This window comes from Panicum virgatum, chromosome 2K (assembly GCF_016808335.1).
Source record: "Panicum virgatum strain AP13 chromosome 2K, P.virgatum_v5, whole genome shotgun sequence".
Lineage (NCBI taxonomy): Eukaryota > Viridiplantae > Streptophyta > Magnoliopsida > Poales > Poaceae > Panicum > Panicum virgatum.
In genome coordinates, this window is record NC_053137.1 from 39,408,222 (window position 1) to 39,426,022 (window position 17,801).

The 17,801-nt window shown below is 48.4% G+C and overlaps 1 protein-coding gene and 1 pseudogene across 1 annotated transcript; one reads left to right on the forward strand and one right to left on the reverse strand.

The window, feature by feature from the left end:
* Positions 1-1,321: 1,321 nt before the first annotated feature.
* LOC120695280 lies at positions 1,322-2,891 on the reverse strand (annotated as a pseudogene).
* A 9,187-nt stretch (positions 2,892-12,078) lies between these two features.
* LOC120695282 lies at positions 12,079-13,425 on the forward strand. Its single transcript, XM_039978568.1, has one exon. It carries the CDS (start codon positions 12,079-12,081, stop codon positions 13,342-13,344), a length of 1,266 nt encoding a protein of 421 aa, XP_039834502.1. The 3' UTR covers positions 13,345-13,425.
* Positions 13,426-17,801: the final 4,376 nt, after the last annotated feature.

Genomic DNA, 17,801 nt, shown 5'->3' on the forward strand with positions numbered 1-17,801 from the left:
ACTGCAACTAGCACTTGCTTAATTTTACCATAGATTCAATATCTGCATATTCATCCCAAGAAACAACTTCTAAATGTAGTTGACGATTTGCACTGTTTCATTATGCAAGTAGTCAACATGAGGGGCAAATTTTTTCACGAAGCACGAGAATTTGCAATGGAAGATAAATACAATGGACTTTGTGAGTGCCACAATCAAGAGCACCGTGCCCCCTCAGCAAGTGATCCTAGGGAATAGGGAAAAACATGTATTCACTGTGCACTTTAATGACGTACTCGAATGATGTTGTATTGTTATATAATTTAATTTTGTATGCTTAAGTGCTTCTATCAAATATATTCCATGTCTCGATCGCGCGAACTAACTTGAGTTATCAAAATTGGTGGGAATTCAAATTTTAAAAATAGCAAAAAATAGAATAAAAAAATTTCAAATTCAGATCGGGCTGGGAATCCATTTTCAGGTGTTGATCACCCCCTCACCCGCCATGGTAATGGGTTTTCAAGGGCAGGTAACGTACTCGCCCCTGCAAACAACTATTTTAAGCTCCGGAAAGCATGGGCGGGCGCAGTACCCACCCCTAAAAATGTGTTTTTACCCGTCGCTACAAACTCTTTTCGTAATAGTGTTAGGTTGTTTTCTATCTTTACAAAAGAGGCGCAATCTCCAAATTTTGCAAACATAATACATAAACTCTTGGAGATGCTCTGAATGGGTAATCTACACTTCTTAAGGAGTGTAGTGGTGTAATCAATATTTTTTCCATGGTGTAAAGAATACAGCAACACAAGGCAGATGAACGGCAACGCATGTGGTGGAATGTGTGCTGTATGGCTGTATGGTATTTTTTTTCTTTGGAAATGCTAAGATACAGATGTCCGAATGGGGAAGAAAAATCGGACGCTCCGACATATGTTTCAATTGTTAATCCTCGATGTTGTAACTATTATTTCCGCATGTTTCATGGTGATTGTTGCATGAAACATGGTGTTCAAGTTGCGGCAGAATTTTCATATCCGAGAGTCAAACAACTTAATTAGTTTTTTCACATATTTTTCAAAGTTACACCTATATAGTTTTGATGTTGCAAATATTTATTTCGATGTTGAAACTAAGTGTCCAATGGGAAAGTCCGAGTGATAGTAGGGGTGGTAAATGGCTCAAGATTTTGAACTAGAAAATCTAAGAGTCAGGCCCTTAAAGGGCGAGCTCTAATTTTATATAATTTTGAGCTAAATAATTTAAAGACCTTGTTGAATTATGAAGAGACCACTAGGGACATGGCCATTACCACCCCTAGGTGCTGGCATGTCCGTTTTTTCTTTGATTGCCCACAACAGCGCTAGGCATCACGCTGTCGCTACCATCCTTCGCGGCGTTGCCTTCTCTTACCAACGACATCGTCGCCGCGATGTACGCAAGCTTGCAGAAGGGGAGGCCATGGCAGAGCGCACGGGTACGACGGCCCGAGGTGCCGGTTCCTCACGTGCTCGCGCTCCACCTCCATGGTCTCCAGCTCCACGGAGAAGAGCCAGATCTTCTCCGCCGGCGTCAACACCACGAACGTGTTGCCCGCAGTGACGATCCTCGCTGGCTGCCGAAACAACCGGCAGTCCCCGCCGCCGGGCAGCCCCGCGGTCGCGTCCCTCAGCCCGATGCTCTTCTCCATCACCCACTCGCCGGAGTCCGGGAGCTGGCCGAAGACCTCGAGCTCCTCGGCGTCCACGCGCACGAAGCGCGCCCTGTCCTCGCCGTCCACGCCGCCGCTGCCGATGACACGGAAGCTGGTCCTCCGATACGGGCCCCGCATCGGCGCCGGCAACGTGAGGAGCGAGAACTTGAGCGTGCGCTCAGCGCTCGTCGAGGACGAGCACGGTGCCGTCCTCGATCCCCCAGTAGATCCTCCCGGCAGCTCGCCCGGCGAGGTGGATCGTCTCCATGAGCGGATAGGTGCCACCCGCCGTCGCTACCTGGAGCAAACACGCAGGCCCATGGGGTGCCGGGCTGATAGCGCCACCTTTCGGGCTCCCTGAAGTTTGACATGGTATCGCCGCCACCGCCACCGTCGAGCAGGAAGGCGCCGAGGAGTGGGAGATGGCTGAGATCGGCCGGGCGCGCGATCCTCTGATACCGCCGTGACACAGGCTCGCAGACGATGAAGTCAGGTGACCAGCGCATCGGGTGCAAGGTTTTAAATCGCCGGCTAAAACGTTTAGCGGCAGAGCTGCCGTTACGGCGTTTTGCAGGCTATAGCCGGAATTTAGCAGGCTATAGCCGGCTTTAGCGGACTAAATGCCATAGCGGCCGTCCTTTCTAGAAGCTATAGCAATCTATAGCGGAAGCTATAACCGGCTATTTAAAACCTCGCTCGGTGACTCCCGTCGCCGCCCGTTGGTGAGCAGTAGTAGGCTGCCGCGGCTGTCGACGATCTCCCTGCACCGGTTGTGCCGGACACGGCGGCGGAGGTAATCGTAGTAGTACCTGCGGCGAGGGCGGTCAGCCTCCTCCGGCGGGACGTAGAGGAAGTCGAGGGAGAACCGGCCGCCGTCGACGGCAGCCGGCGAAGAGGGCACGAAGGCTGCTGCCGGCTTCTGAGCCGGCCAGCGCAATACTCCGGTCACGTCCGGGGGCTGCGTGTCGGTGACGTAGTAGCGGCCGGCGACGCGAGGCGCGCCGTGGATAGCGTAGAAGCGGACGAGGAAGCCCTCGTCGGCGATGGCGCGGCGCCAGCGCTTGCAGGTGGCTGCAGCCCGGATGAGGTCGAGCGGCGAGCCGAGGTATAGCAGGAGCCGATCGAGGCGCTCGTCGGGGAGGTCGTCGACGGTTGCCGGCACGGCGGGCAGCGACCTCCGCGTGGCCTTGGACTTGTTGCGACGCGCGCCCTTTCCCATTGGTCGATGATTCAGTAATAAATAATAAAAGGAATAACCAAAGAAGTAGATCTTTTTGCTCTTCTTGTTTGTGTGGGATGCAAAATGAGACTCTGCTGACGAAGTGACGAAACACAGAGAATGAGCGCCTGTGATCGAGCCCCTAGCTATTTATACAGTTGCTCCCTGCTTCTTCTTTGATTTGTCATGTTCAAATACAGGCCCAATTCATATGCTTAAACTAGCAACACAGCTGGCTATATGCCTACGCCTATATGATTGATACATCAGTACAAATTGTTATGATAACCTCTTCCTCTCACTATAATTAATATACTCCATATATATATATAGTATACATTGTTATGATACGAATCCTTGCCAGATCACTACTACCTCTCTTACAATAGTGGATCATCAAATCTGACACATTGCTGACAATAATTATGAATATAATACTAGTTACTTGGAGGGCGCGGTACGCATACGATTTAATTTGGGTCAAACACGAAAGCAGTGGGAGGCTGGATACTTGGTCGCCACTGTATATTGGATATCAGGCTAGCACGGTGACGGGGGTAGTCAATACTGCATCAATAATGCTCATACTGCTGGATATTATTATACTTTCTCCAAGTTGGTAAAGGAAGTCGTTTCAGACATCGACACGGTTTCGAGAAAGTGTGACCACTATCTTTTTCTATAAAAAAAATTATAAAATATAATCAATATATATGTTTTTAAAGATGAATATACTTACATTACTTTCATATTTTCAAACTCAACACAAAAGAATTTATTTATAGTCAAAGTTTAAGATATTTGACTTAAGACAAATTTGAAACGACTTCCTCTTCATATACTGAGGGAGTATCTTGCTATAACATGCACAAGTTGTGCAGAACAATTATTTTGCTGCTATTTGTTATCTATTCTTCTTGAACTTGACCTCTTCTAGATAAACTTCTTTTGATTGATTAATTTCCTTAACCGAATCCACTAAGAATCTGACTGCTGGCGACTGTTAATTTCATCGGCCACGCTAAGACTTTGGGACATACCAAATTTTTGTGTCAACAGTGACCATAAACACAACAATGCAGTTACCCTCTATATAAAAATACTTACTTGCTCCGTCTCACAAAGACTGTTTGTTTAGCCTTTAAATTTTATATCCCGCAAAAACTTTTCTTTTAGATTGTCGTAAAGTCCATCTAATTAAAGTAATATCAAATATCAAAAAATAATTACATAGATAAAGAGTCTGTTTGGTTGGACTGTGTCTTTTGAATAAGTAGCTATGGGCTGTGGCTGCGAAAAAAGTTGTTTTAGGTAGTGAGCTGTGAAAAAGCTAAAAGCGGTTTGGTTAGGCAGCTGTGGTTTTTGAGAAGATTGTTAAGCGGACCCCATGTGTCATCCACCACCATCCCCACTCAACTCTCCCTGTCTCTCTCACTGACGAGCGGACCCACCTATCATCATCTTCCTCTTCCTCCCACGCCATTCTCCATGGAGCTCCTGAACGCAGAGAAGGCCGGGGCAGTGAGGAACGACGAGTCTTCCTGCGGTGGTGGAGCTCGGGCCTGCGGTGGCGCCCGTGTGCGGACATTGAAGTAGAGGTGATCACTGTCTTCCACTGTTCCACACAGTTTGCATTCCTTCGGGCCATCCCACCTCCTATTTTTCAATTGAACTGCCGTTTGCAGTCTGCCATGGAACAACATCCATAAAAAGATCTGTATTTTCAACGGCATAGTAGTGTTCCAAATGTCGATCAGTTGTAGGTCTCTGCATTCGGGATCTGTCACAAATCTGTATAGCAATCTAACTGTATACTTCCCAGTGGGGCTCAAATCCCAGCAGACTATCTGGTTGGGAGGTTAGTACCAGTTCGTTAAGGTAAGCCTGCAGCTGTTGCCATTCCTCCCGTTCTGCTACTCCAAAGGCTCTTCTAAAACTAGGCTGCCAGCCTTTCCCGTGCGCTGCCTCAACCGAAATTAGCTATTCTGAACAGATGCCAAACAGTTTTTGGAACACGTTTTTTGAAACTACACTTTCCTGCCTAGACATCCAGCCAAAACCTCGTCGTTTTGCCATTACCTACTCTGATACTCCTACCAAATTGATACCATTCTTTCGCTTTTAGCAAACCTTGCCAAAACTGCGAGCTGTTTCTGGTCGACTTCTGGAAGAAACCACCGTCACCCAGATACTTTTTCCTGAGTAACTGTATACAAGGGCTTTCCTCTTCACTTTCAGTTATGGAAATCCACCTAGAGATCGCTCTGGTGTCAACGAAACCCAACCCCCAAACTCCTTTGATTTGTTCAGCGCATCCCATTTGATCATATGATACTTTTTTCTTCTTGCCCACCCCTTGCCAGAAGAACCGAGCCCTAGCTGTGTCCAAATGCTGCTAGGTACCCTCATGCAGCCAGTAGACCCCCATAGTGTACATCCGAATGCTGGAGAGGGTGGAGTTTAGCAGTACCTCCTTCCCCCCTAGGAGAGTTGCCCACATTTCCAAGTTTCCAACCGTTTCTCTACTTTGGCGGCCGGTTCACTAAGTTTCTCCTTGGACAGCCTGTCTTTATCAATGGGAATACCCAGATATTTCATGGGGAGCTCACCCAATTTACAGTTAAATTTACCAATCACCATCACTGCATGTTGGTTGTCAGCACCCACCACAAACACTTCACTTTTGTTATAATTTATCCTGAGGCCCGACATCTCCTCATAGTAGAATAGAAGAAATTTAAAATTGGTTATATTACTTTCCGAATCTTCAATAAATAGTATGGTGTCATCTGCATATTGTAGGTGTGTGAGTCCCCCTTCTACCAATTCTGGGACGAGTCCTGTATTTACGCCTTTTTCTTTTGCTTTACTTAAGATCTTTGACAGCGCATCAGCGACCAGATTAAACAGCAATGGGGAGAGGGGTCTCCCTGTCTCACTCCCTTGTAGCTTCTGAAGAAGTCCCCCAACTCACCATTCAGATTGATAGCTACTCGCCCCCCCCCCCCGGGTGTAGCTTGCATAACCCACCTAATCCATTTGTCGGGAAAGCCCTTTTTTATTAGCACTTCAGCTAGAAATCTCCACCTTATTTTGTCGTAAGCCTTCTCAAAATCCAATTTCAATATGATCCCCTTCTTCTTCTTCTGCGTTTTCAGTTGGTGCAACACCTCCTGCATCATGACCACCCCATCCAGAATATTTCTACCAGGTATGAAAGCAGTTTGGCTCAGGTCGATGATCTTGGGAGCAACTTTTGTCAACCCGGTCTGAATTGTTTGATATTTGTAGGCCCTTTGACTTTCGGGGTCAGTGTGATAATGCCGTAGTTAAGCCGAGCTAAGTCAAGAGCATCTCTATGCAATTCATTCAGCATTTCTAACAGAATGTCTTTGCACTGGTCCCAGAACTCATTAAAAAAGTAGTAGAGAAACCATCCGAGCCAGGAGCTGTATTGCTTTTCATTTCTTTAACAGCCTGCTCCAACTCCTCTAAATTGAAAGGTCTGATCAACCACTCTTTGTCAACGGCTGAGAGGCCCCATGGTCAGCCTAGAAATCATCGGCTAGATGTACCTCCGATTCAGGTTCACTTCCAAACAACATCTTATAGTAACTCGTGATGTGTCTTTTCAGGTCATCAGTTTCAGAGATCAGGTTTCCCCCCTCCTCCAATGTTTTAATTGTACATTTCCTTTTCTGACCATTAGCTAGCCCATGGAAGTGTCATGTATTAGCATCCCCCTCCAATAACCACTGTTCCCCTCCTCTCTTCTGCCAAAACACATCTTCCTCTTTATAGATATCCATCAATCTCTCCTCTAACGCGTATCTCTTAGCCCACTCCTCCTTAGATAAATCTTTTTTCTCCACCTCTTCATCCAAGTATTTGATGTTCAGTAGGAGGTTATGTTTGCTCTTTCTTTGCTCACTGCCGACATTAGCACCCCACCCTTTCATGGCCCTCCTCAAACAACTAGAAACCTTATGCCAGTGATCTACGATATATTGGTCAGTTCTTCTTGGCCACTTTTGCAGAACCCAGTCACGGAAGCTCTCTTGGTTGAGCCAGCTGGGTTCAAATCTAAAAATCTTAGTTCTATGTATGGCATTCTCCCCAATGTCTACCAGCAGCGGGTTGTGATCAGAACCAATCCTAGTAATCACCTGCACTGTGGTTAAAGGAAAGATCTCCTCCCACTTGCCCGAGACCAACACTCTGTCAAGCACCACTCTAATGGGAGTCTCCTAGTTATTTGACCAAGTGAAACTCCCCCGTATTCTATGGAGTTCCCTTAGCTCAGCTGATGTAATAAAATTATTGAAAGCATCCACCCAACGCCCAGTGACCCTCCCAGTGGATTTCTCTTTAGCATCTCGCACTAGATTAAAATCTCCTCCAACTAAAACTGCATCGTAGGCCTGCTCCACCACTAAAGCTAGTTTAGCCAAAAACTCAGGTTTTTTATTATCATGCACAGGGCCATAGACATTGACCAGCTCCGAGCAGGTATCAGTGTCTTTGTGGCAAATAAGTACACTCTCAGAGTAAGTTCTTTTCACTGCTTGCAGGACCACAAAGCAATCCTCCTTAACACCCAACAGGAGCCCCCCCCCCCCCCCCAAATGGCCCTCCGCTGGTATCCAGGACCAGTTAAACTGCATTCCTTTACACAAACCTCCTAGCTCTCTATCAGTGAAGGATTTTTTTATTGTTTCTTGCAAACACACCCCATCCACTTGATGTCTCTGCACCAGCTCCACCAACTGAGAATGTCTCCCTTTTTGCCCCAAAGCTCTGATACTCCAAACGAGGAGCTTCATTTGATAACATTTTAGTACAATTCCTACCTTCAGCTCCAGGGTTGCCCTTATGGACAACTTCTGAAGGTAAGACTAGCTCTTCCTCTAGAATGCTCTCCATCAGTTTGCTGTGTTCCTCCACCAAAGGTATATCCTCCACCACCACACTTTCCTCCTCCACCAACTCTAGGTTCTCCTGTGTAGCTGATTTGGAAGTCGCTGCCAACACAGCCTGTGCTAACTCCCTAGCTTTTAGCAGGTTTATGTTCTTAACAATTTGCTCAGGGTTTTTACCCAGCACAATTCCACAATCAGCAGCTCTAGGGGCTAAACTTTTGTTTTCAATAGAATGAAAAAGCCAAGAAATGCGATAAATTACCTTCATCGAAAGCGGCCGCCTTCCTTCTTTCAGCTCTGATGTGGATAGGAGTGCCATTGCCCTTGGATTTGTTGCTCTCTCTCGTGCACTATGTGAGAAAAGGCCAATAGTGACGGGCGTCATCTCCCTAAGGTGACGGGTATCGCGCCCATCATTTATACATCGTCACTGATTAGAACAGAAAAGTGATGGGCAAAAGCCCGTCACTTATGTACGTAAAAGGTGATGGGCATCAGTACGAGCCGTTACTTAGTATTCTTAGCCCGTCACCTATGTCAACACATAGGTGACGGGCATCATTATTTTACGTGCTAAAATAAATATTTGCAGTGTGAATAAAAATTAAAAAATATTTTCTTTTTCGCACTGCGCTCACGTGCGATTTTTTCCGGTCGATTTTTTCCGGCGTTACTAGGATTCGAACCCACAACCTCAGCCTCGCGCGTACCCTCCCCTACCACTGGGGTACATCATCACATGTGACCAACAATGAGATATTTTCTTTTTATCATCACTTTCTAATATCTTATATAGCATGTTTCTAATATCTTTTCAACTAAAAAGTTGTAGATCTGGGGGGCGAGCTACAACTTTTGTATATACTTTTTTTCCATCTGAAGTCATTTGAAAATTTTGAAAATTTAAAATTTAAAATTTAAACTATATATTTGGGTACCAAAACAACCTCAACTGAAAAAATTTTGAACTACAAAGTTGTAAATCTGGTTGAGGCCTACAACTTTTATATAGACCAATTTTTTATTTGAGACAATTTGATTTTTTCAAAAATCGCATGTTCAAATATTAATAAAAGTCCCAAAGGTGACGCGCCTTGATGTTGCACGTCACCTATTTCATCACAAAGGTGACGAGCTTTAATGTTGTCCGTCACCTTGTACTTATCAAAGTCTTTCACCTATACTAACCTTATAGGTGACGGACCATAAGTGTTGCCCGTCACATATGTCATAACAAAGGTGACGGGCAATGTTTTAGAGAGGCCACCAAGAGGTAAAAGGTGACGTGCATCATCTTTGCGCCGTCACCCAGATAACAAAGGTGACGTACTACAACAACATTTCATCTTTGTGCATGTCACTATAGATCATTTTTTATATAGTGGTGGCCATGATAGGAGCAGCACCCTTGCACTCACACACAGTGGGGGCAGTAGAGTTGAGCGCGGGTAGGCTTCTCTCCTCATCTTCCTGAGTCATCATACCCTCCACATCCAACTCAGATTGTTGACTGACCCCCAAAACTTGCTCCTCCTACGGCATAGACCTCTTCGCTTTCCTTGTTTCAACTTGTGTTCCCATCATGTCATCAGCAGCCACCACCCCCTCAGGCTCCTTACCCCCTTCCTCAAAAGACTCCACCATATGGCCCTCAACCAACTCAGTGTGTTCATCAATGTAGGACAGTAGGAGGGGTTTTTTTTACCTCCTTAGCCACAGCTTGTGAGCTAGACACCTCTTGCCCACTTATAGATTTTTGCTGGCTTTGTGGCTGCGGGTTTTCGTTTTGTTTAGCACCAGATTGAGAGCTGCTTCCTCCCCCCTCACCACCAGACTTTCCTTTCGCATAATCTTCCAGTAGCGGGGTGTAGTTGTCTGAGTTTTCCTCATCCTCATCTTCCTCATCCAAATTATCTTGAGAATCAGGGTCTTCATCCTTCCTTGAATTGACCCCCCCTTTTCCCACTTTCCAAGAGATCTTATATCTCGCGCCATTGAAAAAAAAACTGTTAGAGCCATTAATTTCTGCTGGGTTCTTGCATCACACTCTAAGTCTAATGTGGCCCTCCCTTGCTAAGCTTGCGGTATCCACCATGTCAGGATCACCAATCAGATATGCCACTTCTTCCACAATCTTCTCATACCAAGCCCATTTGGGGAATCCCATCACTTGTACCCAAACTTGTGACAGAGTGTTGAAAGCTCCCGTGTCCATGCCATACCTCTCAACAGAAACTGTCGTATCAGAGCTCTTACATTTGAACTCGGTGAACTTGATTAAGAGATCAAGACTCATAAATGACTCAGGTATATGATTCAATGAAATCATATTTAGATTGGTTGCACAAAATCTCGTCAAATAGAGCAGCGATGACAAGAATAGAGATATACACAATGAATAGACATCTGCTAAGAGATGGCTTATGCCTGTTCGGTAGGTGACTTCCTGGTGTAGTTGAATGGCATTTTTGAGTTGTAACACGGATCATGCGCGCGTCCCGCTCGCACGGTTTTGCGGGGCTCTTGGCATCCTCCTCTCCATGCAAAACTGTTGTGCACCGCTAGCTGCTCGACTTCAGATTTTTTTTTCTCTTTTTTCCCCACGAGCCACGATGAAAGCAGCTTTTGAATAAAGAAGGTGGACGGGGCTGTGCCGTTTGGTTGGCTTTTGGACTTTGGCAGGGGGCCACGGCGCCTAAAAGCCCAACCAAACGGAGCCAAACTATGCACCTAATCAAATACTTAAGTAGACATTACTTTTCTAGTTCCAATGCATTTGCATTTGTTGAGGTACTAGAGAACTAAATAGAGTAAAATGCACCACCCAGCCATGAACTTGGTGGCGGGTGTCATTCCGATACTTCAAAAATCCAAATCTGGATCCCCAAACTTGTTAATTCGTTCAAGTGAGATGCAAATCACCATTATCCTTATTAAACCGCCAGCATCTCAAGGCAATTAGACGTTGACGTGGACCTGACATGTGGGGCCCACATGTCAAATCCACCTCCCTCCTTTCTCTGCCTTCCTCCTGCGCGTCCGTCCAGGGCGGAGCGGCGGCGGACCATGCCGCGGTATCTCCCGCTCGCACGGGGATGCTGAGCGGCCGGCGAACCACCCACGTAGTGGCGACTGCTCGCACCGCGGGGGTGGAGCGGCGGCGGAGCGCACCGCAGTAGCTCCTGCTCCATGAACGGCCTCGCTCGTCCAGTGGGGTTCGAGTGGTAGCGGAACTCGCTCGTGGTGGCTCCCATGTGCCTGTCCGCAGCGGAGCTACATCTAGGCCAGGAAGGAGCGCTGGGCGATGGCAGGCGGGGGCGCTTGAGCTTGCTACCACCACTGCAGTCTACTCAGGCCGTGCGCACAGCTCCCATCCACGCACGCCCGCCACCACTGTCCGCTCAGGTCACGTCTTGTTCCCTATCCGCGAACGGCCACTATCACCGAGCGCTCAGGCCGTAGCCTTGGTCCCTGTCCACTCGTGCGCCGGCCGTTGCGGCCCCATCGGAGATATGCGCCGCTGCTCCATGAGCCACGCCGAAGATGTGCTGCCGCCTCCCATGGGACTCATCGAGATGCTGCTGAAGAGGAGGGAAGAAAGGTGAGGAAAGAGAGAAGACAATGAGTAGATGCTGAATCTAACATGTGGGCTCACATGTCAGGTCCACGTCAACGTCCAATCAGCTTGACATGCTAGTGGTTTAGCAAAGGTAACGGTGATTTGGACTTTACGTGAACCAATTAACATGTTTGGGGACCTAGATGTATATTTTAGGAGTTTGGGAACTGAGATTACACCAGCCGCCAAATTCGGGGGCCAACAATGCATTTTACTCAACTAAACAAATGGTATGATCTTCAATCATAACTACTATAGTTATTAGACATAATATGATTATTTTTCACTACCAGTGATATATTTGAAATTTTCTAAACGAAACAGCCTTTGTGAGATGGAGGAAGTAGTCAGTACTTTTGAAGACTCGCACCGTTGAGAGATCTGATAGAATTCCAAGGGCTTAGCTTTAACTAATTTCACCTGATTTTGGACGATATGTAGTTTGTATAAGTCATTATCACCTAATAATTCCACCTTTAGGACGGCAAGCTGTATTGCCTTGGCGGCGACGGCGTAGGAGCCCAAACACATGCTACGGTTCGTGTCCTCGTACAACTCCCAAAGATTGTGCAGACCTACTTATCCGGGATACATGTACAAGCGGATCGGAAGCCCGTGTGAGCTCGACTCTTTGTTAACCGACAAATCCATGGGGAGCAATAGGCCGCGTCCTCGGCCCCGGCGGCCGAGGGACGCGCCCGTGGCGACCAAGCAGCCGACGATAGCGTCGCGGAATAATGAGGAAGAGCCAACGGTAGGGGTGCCGACGGCGTCGACGACCGTGCACGACTTCCCCGACGACGTCCTGGAGCTCGTCCTCCTCCGCCTCGGCTCCTCCGTCTCCCTCGTGCGCGCCGCGTCCGCGTGCAAGCGGTGGTGCCGCGTCGCGGCAGACGCCGGATTCCTAGCCCGCTTCCGCCTCCTGCGCGTACCCCTCATCCTGGGCCTCTACCACAACGGCGGCAGCCGTCCGGTCTTCTTGCCGTCGCCAACGCTGGGCATCCCCGTCAGCCAGCAGTCCTTCTCCCTCGACTTCCTGCCGGAAGTCGATGGCACCTGGGAGACCGTGGATAGCCGCGACGGCCTCCTTCTCCTCCGGAACATGTACCGGACACCATCGCGGAGCCGCCGCTCCGACCCTGACCTCGCCGTATGCGAGCCCAAGACACGGCGGTGCCGGGCGATCATCTTGCCGGACCGGCTGAGCGGCCGCAAGTGCCTCGGCGTGTTCCTGCTCAGGGGCGGCGCGACCGGCCGGGCCGGCGGCGACCTCTGCACCAGCATGTCCAACTTCAGAGTCATGGTCGTCCTGCTCAGAGAACACATGCTGGCTCGCCGCCGCGGCGTGCCGGAGGCCTGCGTGTACCAGGCCACCGGCAACCGTAGCTGGCGCGACACGAACTGCACGTGGAAGGGCCGCAACATCGATATCCCGAGCGCGACCGCCTGCTTCTGCTTCGCCGGCCGCGCCGGTGGTTCCCTCTACTGGGCTATCAAGGACGCCGGCGGCGCCGCGCTTGTTATCGACGAGGCCACGGCGGCGGTGTCGCTGGAAGCTCTCCCGGAGAGCATCGAGGGGTGGCACGACGGGGCGCGCTTCTTCCGGGTCGTCGGCGGAGAAGGCGCCGCGCCGCGTGCCGTCCGCTTGGTAGACCGCGACTTCAGGGTCTTCTCTCGGCTCAAGGGCGGCGGCGAGTGGGTGCTGGAGAAACTGGTGCGGTACCCCGGGAGAGCTACGATTGTCGCGGCGCATGAGACGTGCGTCGTGGTGGAATCGTGGAAGGGAAAGCGGCGGTTCTTCGTCGACCTCGAGACCATGGCGGTAGTGGAGCGCGTCTGGATGGGGAAGCGCCACAACTACGCGGGGCCAGCCTACCCGTACGTGCTGCCGTGGCCGCCGAGCTTAAACGCCTGAGCACCATTGTGCGTTTTAATTTGTAATAGGTGTTGCGAATCTTTTAGTTTGCTAATTAATCTTTCTTTATTGCTACTAGTAGGGTGCACGTGCGGCACACACGTATTTGAATAATTATATTGTGATCAGAAATTGCTTGAAAACAATGTAGCACACACCACATTCATCTGTGACTCACTTGATTAGCAATAGAAAATAAGATATCCCGGCATAATGGTAAGTGGATTATAGTTTAAAATATAATATATACTACAACAACTGTAACATGTAATTAGATTGCATTACAGGATTATAAATCTTAAGTTTTGCAATAACCCAAATATTTGCATGCTGATGGTGCTCTACGGAATGTACCCACGCTCCTGCATCATAATAAAAACAAACAAATATCTTCATATCGGTATATATCTAAATTTTAATCAAAACTTGAGTATTCGAAATTGATGATTGATCATAAGAAACCTTACATCATGGAGTACATCTGTGTAGACAATATTCTTTGTTCTTTTCCCTGTTGGGTCAATGTCTTTGTTTGGTTTGAACAAGAACCATGTAGTTTCATGAGAAACACCTCTTCACAATGCAACGTACAACTACCCGTGAGAGAACACATGTTCAGGAAGATATATTCCAACATTTGGGATAGTTTGTCCCTGGGCTTTGTTAATAGTTATGGCAAAACTGAGTCTAATTGGGAATTGTTTCCTTTTGAACTTGAAAGGAAGTGTAATATCCTCCGATGGGCATAGCGGTATCCTAGGAATGAAAATCCTTTTCCCAGCATTTGACCATTGACAATCTCAGCATCAATTGCATTATCGTCGAAACCTTTCACCACCAAACGAGTACCGTTACACAGACCGTTGTGAGGGTCAAGATTTCTCAGGAGAACAACCGGACAATTTTTTTAATCCTCAGCTCGTGAGGCTGTAGCCCATTTTGTGTGATTGAGTTGATAAAATCCAGAGGATAATTATTGTTTGAGTCATCATCAACAGAGTCATGGCTGTAGAACACCTTTTCTTTGCCAGAAAATATATCAATCATCCTAGCATTTAGTCCATCAACATGCTATTCCTTGATGACAAAATAGCACGTTCACGCATATAAGATGCAGATGTCCAATTTTTTTCCAAATCAGGGAACACATGCTCTATGAGAGTGTCAATCGAATTCTTTGGTTCATACTCTATAACAATTTCATCTGGCAGCTGCACGTAATCGTTTGTATATGTCACCTCAATCCTATTTCCAATCCAAAGCAAAAAATCAGAATACCACGCATCGCCTTGCGCTCTCATGTTCTGCTGAAGCTGTACTTTATGCACCTCCTCCCATATGTATGACCGCTGAAGCGTGGCATCGGTAACTTGTGCCCAACTACCCCAAGGCACAACTGGAAGGACTTGTCTAAAATCCCCTCCAAATACCATTACCTTACCACCAAAAGGTTGATTGCATCCCATTATGTCCTGCAAAGATCTATCTAGAGTTTCCACTGCTTGTCTTCGTGTCATGGCCACTTCATCCCATATAATCAGTGATGATGTGCGCAACAATGCAGCAGTTCCACTCTGTTTTGTGAAGTTACAAATGGAGTTTTCACAAAGCTTTATTGGAATTTTGAATCTAAAGTGTGCAGTATGACCATCCGGCATAATAGAGGCTGCAATTCCAGATGTCGTAGTAGCAACGGCAATAAGACCCATCGATCGAACTTTTGCCAGCAATGCCCTATAAAGGTAGGTCTTACCTGTTCCACCAGGGCCATCAACAAAAAAGACATTTCCTTTATGGTTGAGCACATGATTTAGAATCTCATTATACCCGGCCATTTGTTCGGCATTCAATGTGTCAATGAGTTTCAAATCCTCTTCTTGAAAGCCAATATTCCTTTCCTCGGTGAGTTCTCTGTAGTAGTCTCTAGATGTTTCATCTGTAAATTTGTAAAATAAAAAAGATATAAATTATTGAAGCTCTTATTAGTTGAATGCATGTTACTGTTGTGAAATATAATTTATATAGTGAAAATAACAAAAACCAAGTATATTATACTAAAAATAATTCAGACATGATTTTTGAAGACAAAGTAAATAATCTACACCTGAAACATCCAATTCTGGGAGTCCATAGTTTTTTTTTATATCTTTGCCCATTGATCGTACAATATCGGCTATATTCCTAAGCACAAGTTGAACCACAATTGGAGTGTTACCATGATTCCGTACATAATCATCAGCCATATCTTCAAAATGCTTATCCCACAAAGCTTTGATATTTGTGCATTCACAAAATACAATAATAATTGCAAACATTCTTCTCAAAGCACAAGGCATTTTAAATGCTGAAGCCTCGGTGAGAGCGTCATCCAATGAACTATTTGTCTCGACGAGACCAAGTACCTCACATGCTTCCGGGAATGTCGAGTGTAACACATTATGAACTGTACATAGTGAATCAAATGAGGTGGGACCTCTCAAATGATTCAGTAACACACGCAAATAATACCTTTCACCTTCAGCAGGATTCGCATACACCAGCCTGCCAATTTGAAACCTCCGCTTCCTAGGTTTCCAACCTGCCAATTCCAGGTGTAGTGCTTGGGAAACTCCCTGTACAATAGCCTCCGGGCATTTGGATCTTCCATATTCATTCTAAAAAAATTCAGTAAGCATAGACCTCTGAGACCGAGAACGCTGCTGTAACATCCCGTAATATTTACGGAATGTTATATATTCCAAAAAATGAGTTTTCAAAAACTTTTTTTGTGATTGTGTCATTAGCTAGAATAATATAAGGTTGTCTTCAAATTCTCGCTAAATTCCCAGAAAATAAAAGCTAATGAAACATAAGGACCTTAATGCTAGTGTGATATATTTGGATTTATTTGGATCTTATTGAGTCTACCTTGTTTCAAAACCCATTTGAACATTTTTCTTTGCTTGGATGAAATTGTATGGGAATTTATTTGAATATGGACATTCAAATAAATTCTAAAAGCTAACCCTAACCTCTAACATCTAACTCCCCTAACCAGCATGCTAACTATCCAACCCAAGCCCACCTAACCTCGGCCTGCTAACCTTGCCTCAGCCTATTATCCTTCCTCGGCCCGTTTCCGCGCGCGCCCCGGCCTGCTCCACGCCCTTGGCCCGTTGTCCCGCGTGGCCCGATCCTGGCCCAACCTTTCCCTCTGGCCCGACAGCACTGCGTCAGCCCGATCCACGCCACGCACGCGCGCCGCGCAGCTTGGTCCCCAGCCCGCTGCCGCTGACGCCTTGACCCCACTCGTCAGTCGCCTTTTCCCCTCTCCCCTGTTCTTCTTCTCCCTCAAGCCGTCCGCTCGCGCCGCTCACGCCATCACGTTCCTATCCGCGCGCGTACGCAACCGCTTGGTCGCGGGGGGTGGAGGACAAGCCCACACTTGTCAGAACCTGTCGGCACACCTGTCCATGCCGCGCGCTCACTGCCGCTGGGGCCCGTCGGTGCCGCACCTCGCCTTTACCCGCGTCGCCCGTGTTCCGCGCCGGCATCGCATGCTCCGAGCCAGCCACAACCCCGCGCGCGCTCACGCATGCCGCCCGCGCCTACCCTTGACCAACCGCGTCCGCTCGAGCCCGCGGAAAGCCACCGCGCGGAGCCGTCCGATGCCCGCCGCGTGTCCCTGCCTCGCGCCCCGAGCCCGTCCGGTAATCCTCGGCGTCTGTGCCACCCCGGAGCCTCCAACCCTAGCCGCGCCACCTATTAGACCCCCCAATCGGCCGTCCCCAAACCCTAAGCCTGGGGATTTCTTCCCTTTCCACCGCCGCCACTAGAGAAGGAGAAAGGGAAAGAAAGATGCAGAGGAGGGAGAGGACGCCGCCGCGCCTGTAGCCCAGCAAGAAGAGGAAAGAGGAGAAGGACATCGCCGAGCCCAAGGAGGACCGCCGCCGTCGTACTTCGCCAAGCCTGCGCCCGAACGCCGACATCGGTGTTGCAGCTCGGCACAGCACCGCACCGCGCCATATTCATTCGCCCCCAGTCCGTCCGGTAGGTTCCCTCGCCGCCAAACCCTCCGTTGCCATCCTACATGCTGTCGTGTGTAGCACCGTAGAGGGACCCTAGGACCCCGTAGCCGTCGTCGCCTTCTCACACCACCGTGATGCCTCGCAAGCCCGGAGCGCCGATGCTCCGCGTTCGCGACACAGCCACGCCGCGGACCTGGCACGCCAGGATCCCGCGCACGAGTGCACGCACCCGACCTGCTGGCCGAGCCCAGGGTCATGCCCTGGCACTCTCAAGCCATGCCCCCTGCCCTCGCCATGGCACCGTTGCCACGGCGCTGTCTCGACGTCGCCGCGTGGCGCATGCAAGCACCTCTACGGCATTTCACCAAGCGCTCTGCGTGCAATCACACCGCGTGCACACGGACCCGCCATGGCCTTTGCCATGGATGCACCTCGCTTCGCTCCGCATGC

Coding starts and splice junctions, on each gene's coding strand:
- LOC120695282 (XM_039978568.1), top strand. CDS start 12,079: ATGGGGAGCAATAGGCCGCGTCCTCGGCCCCGGCGGCCGAGGGACGCG.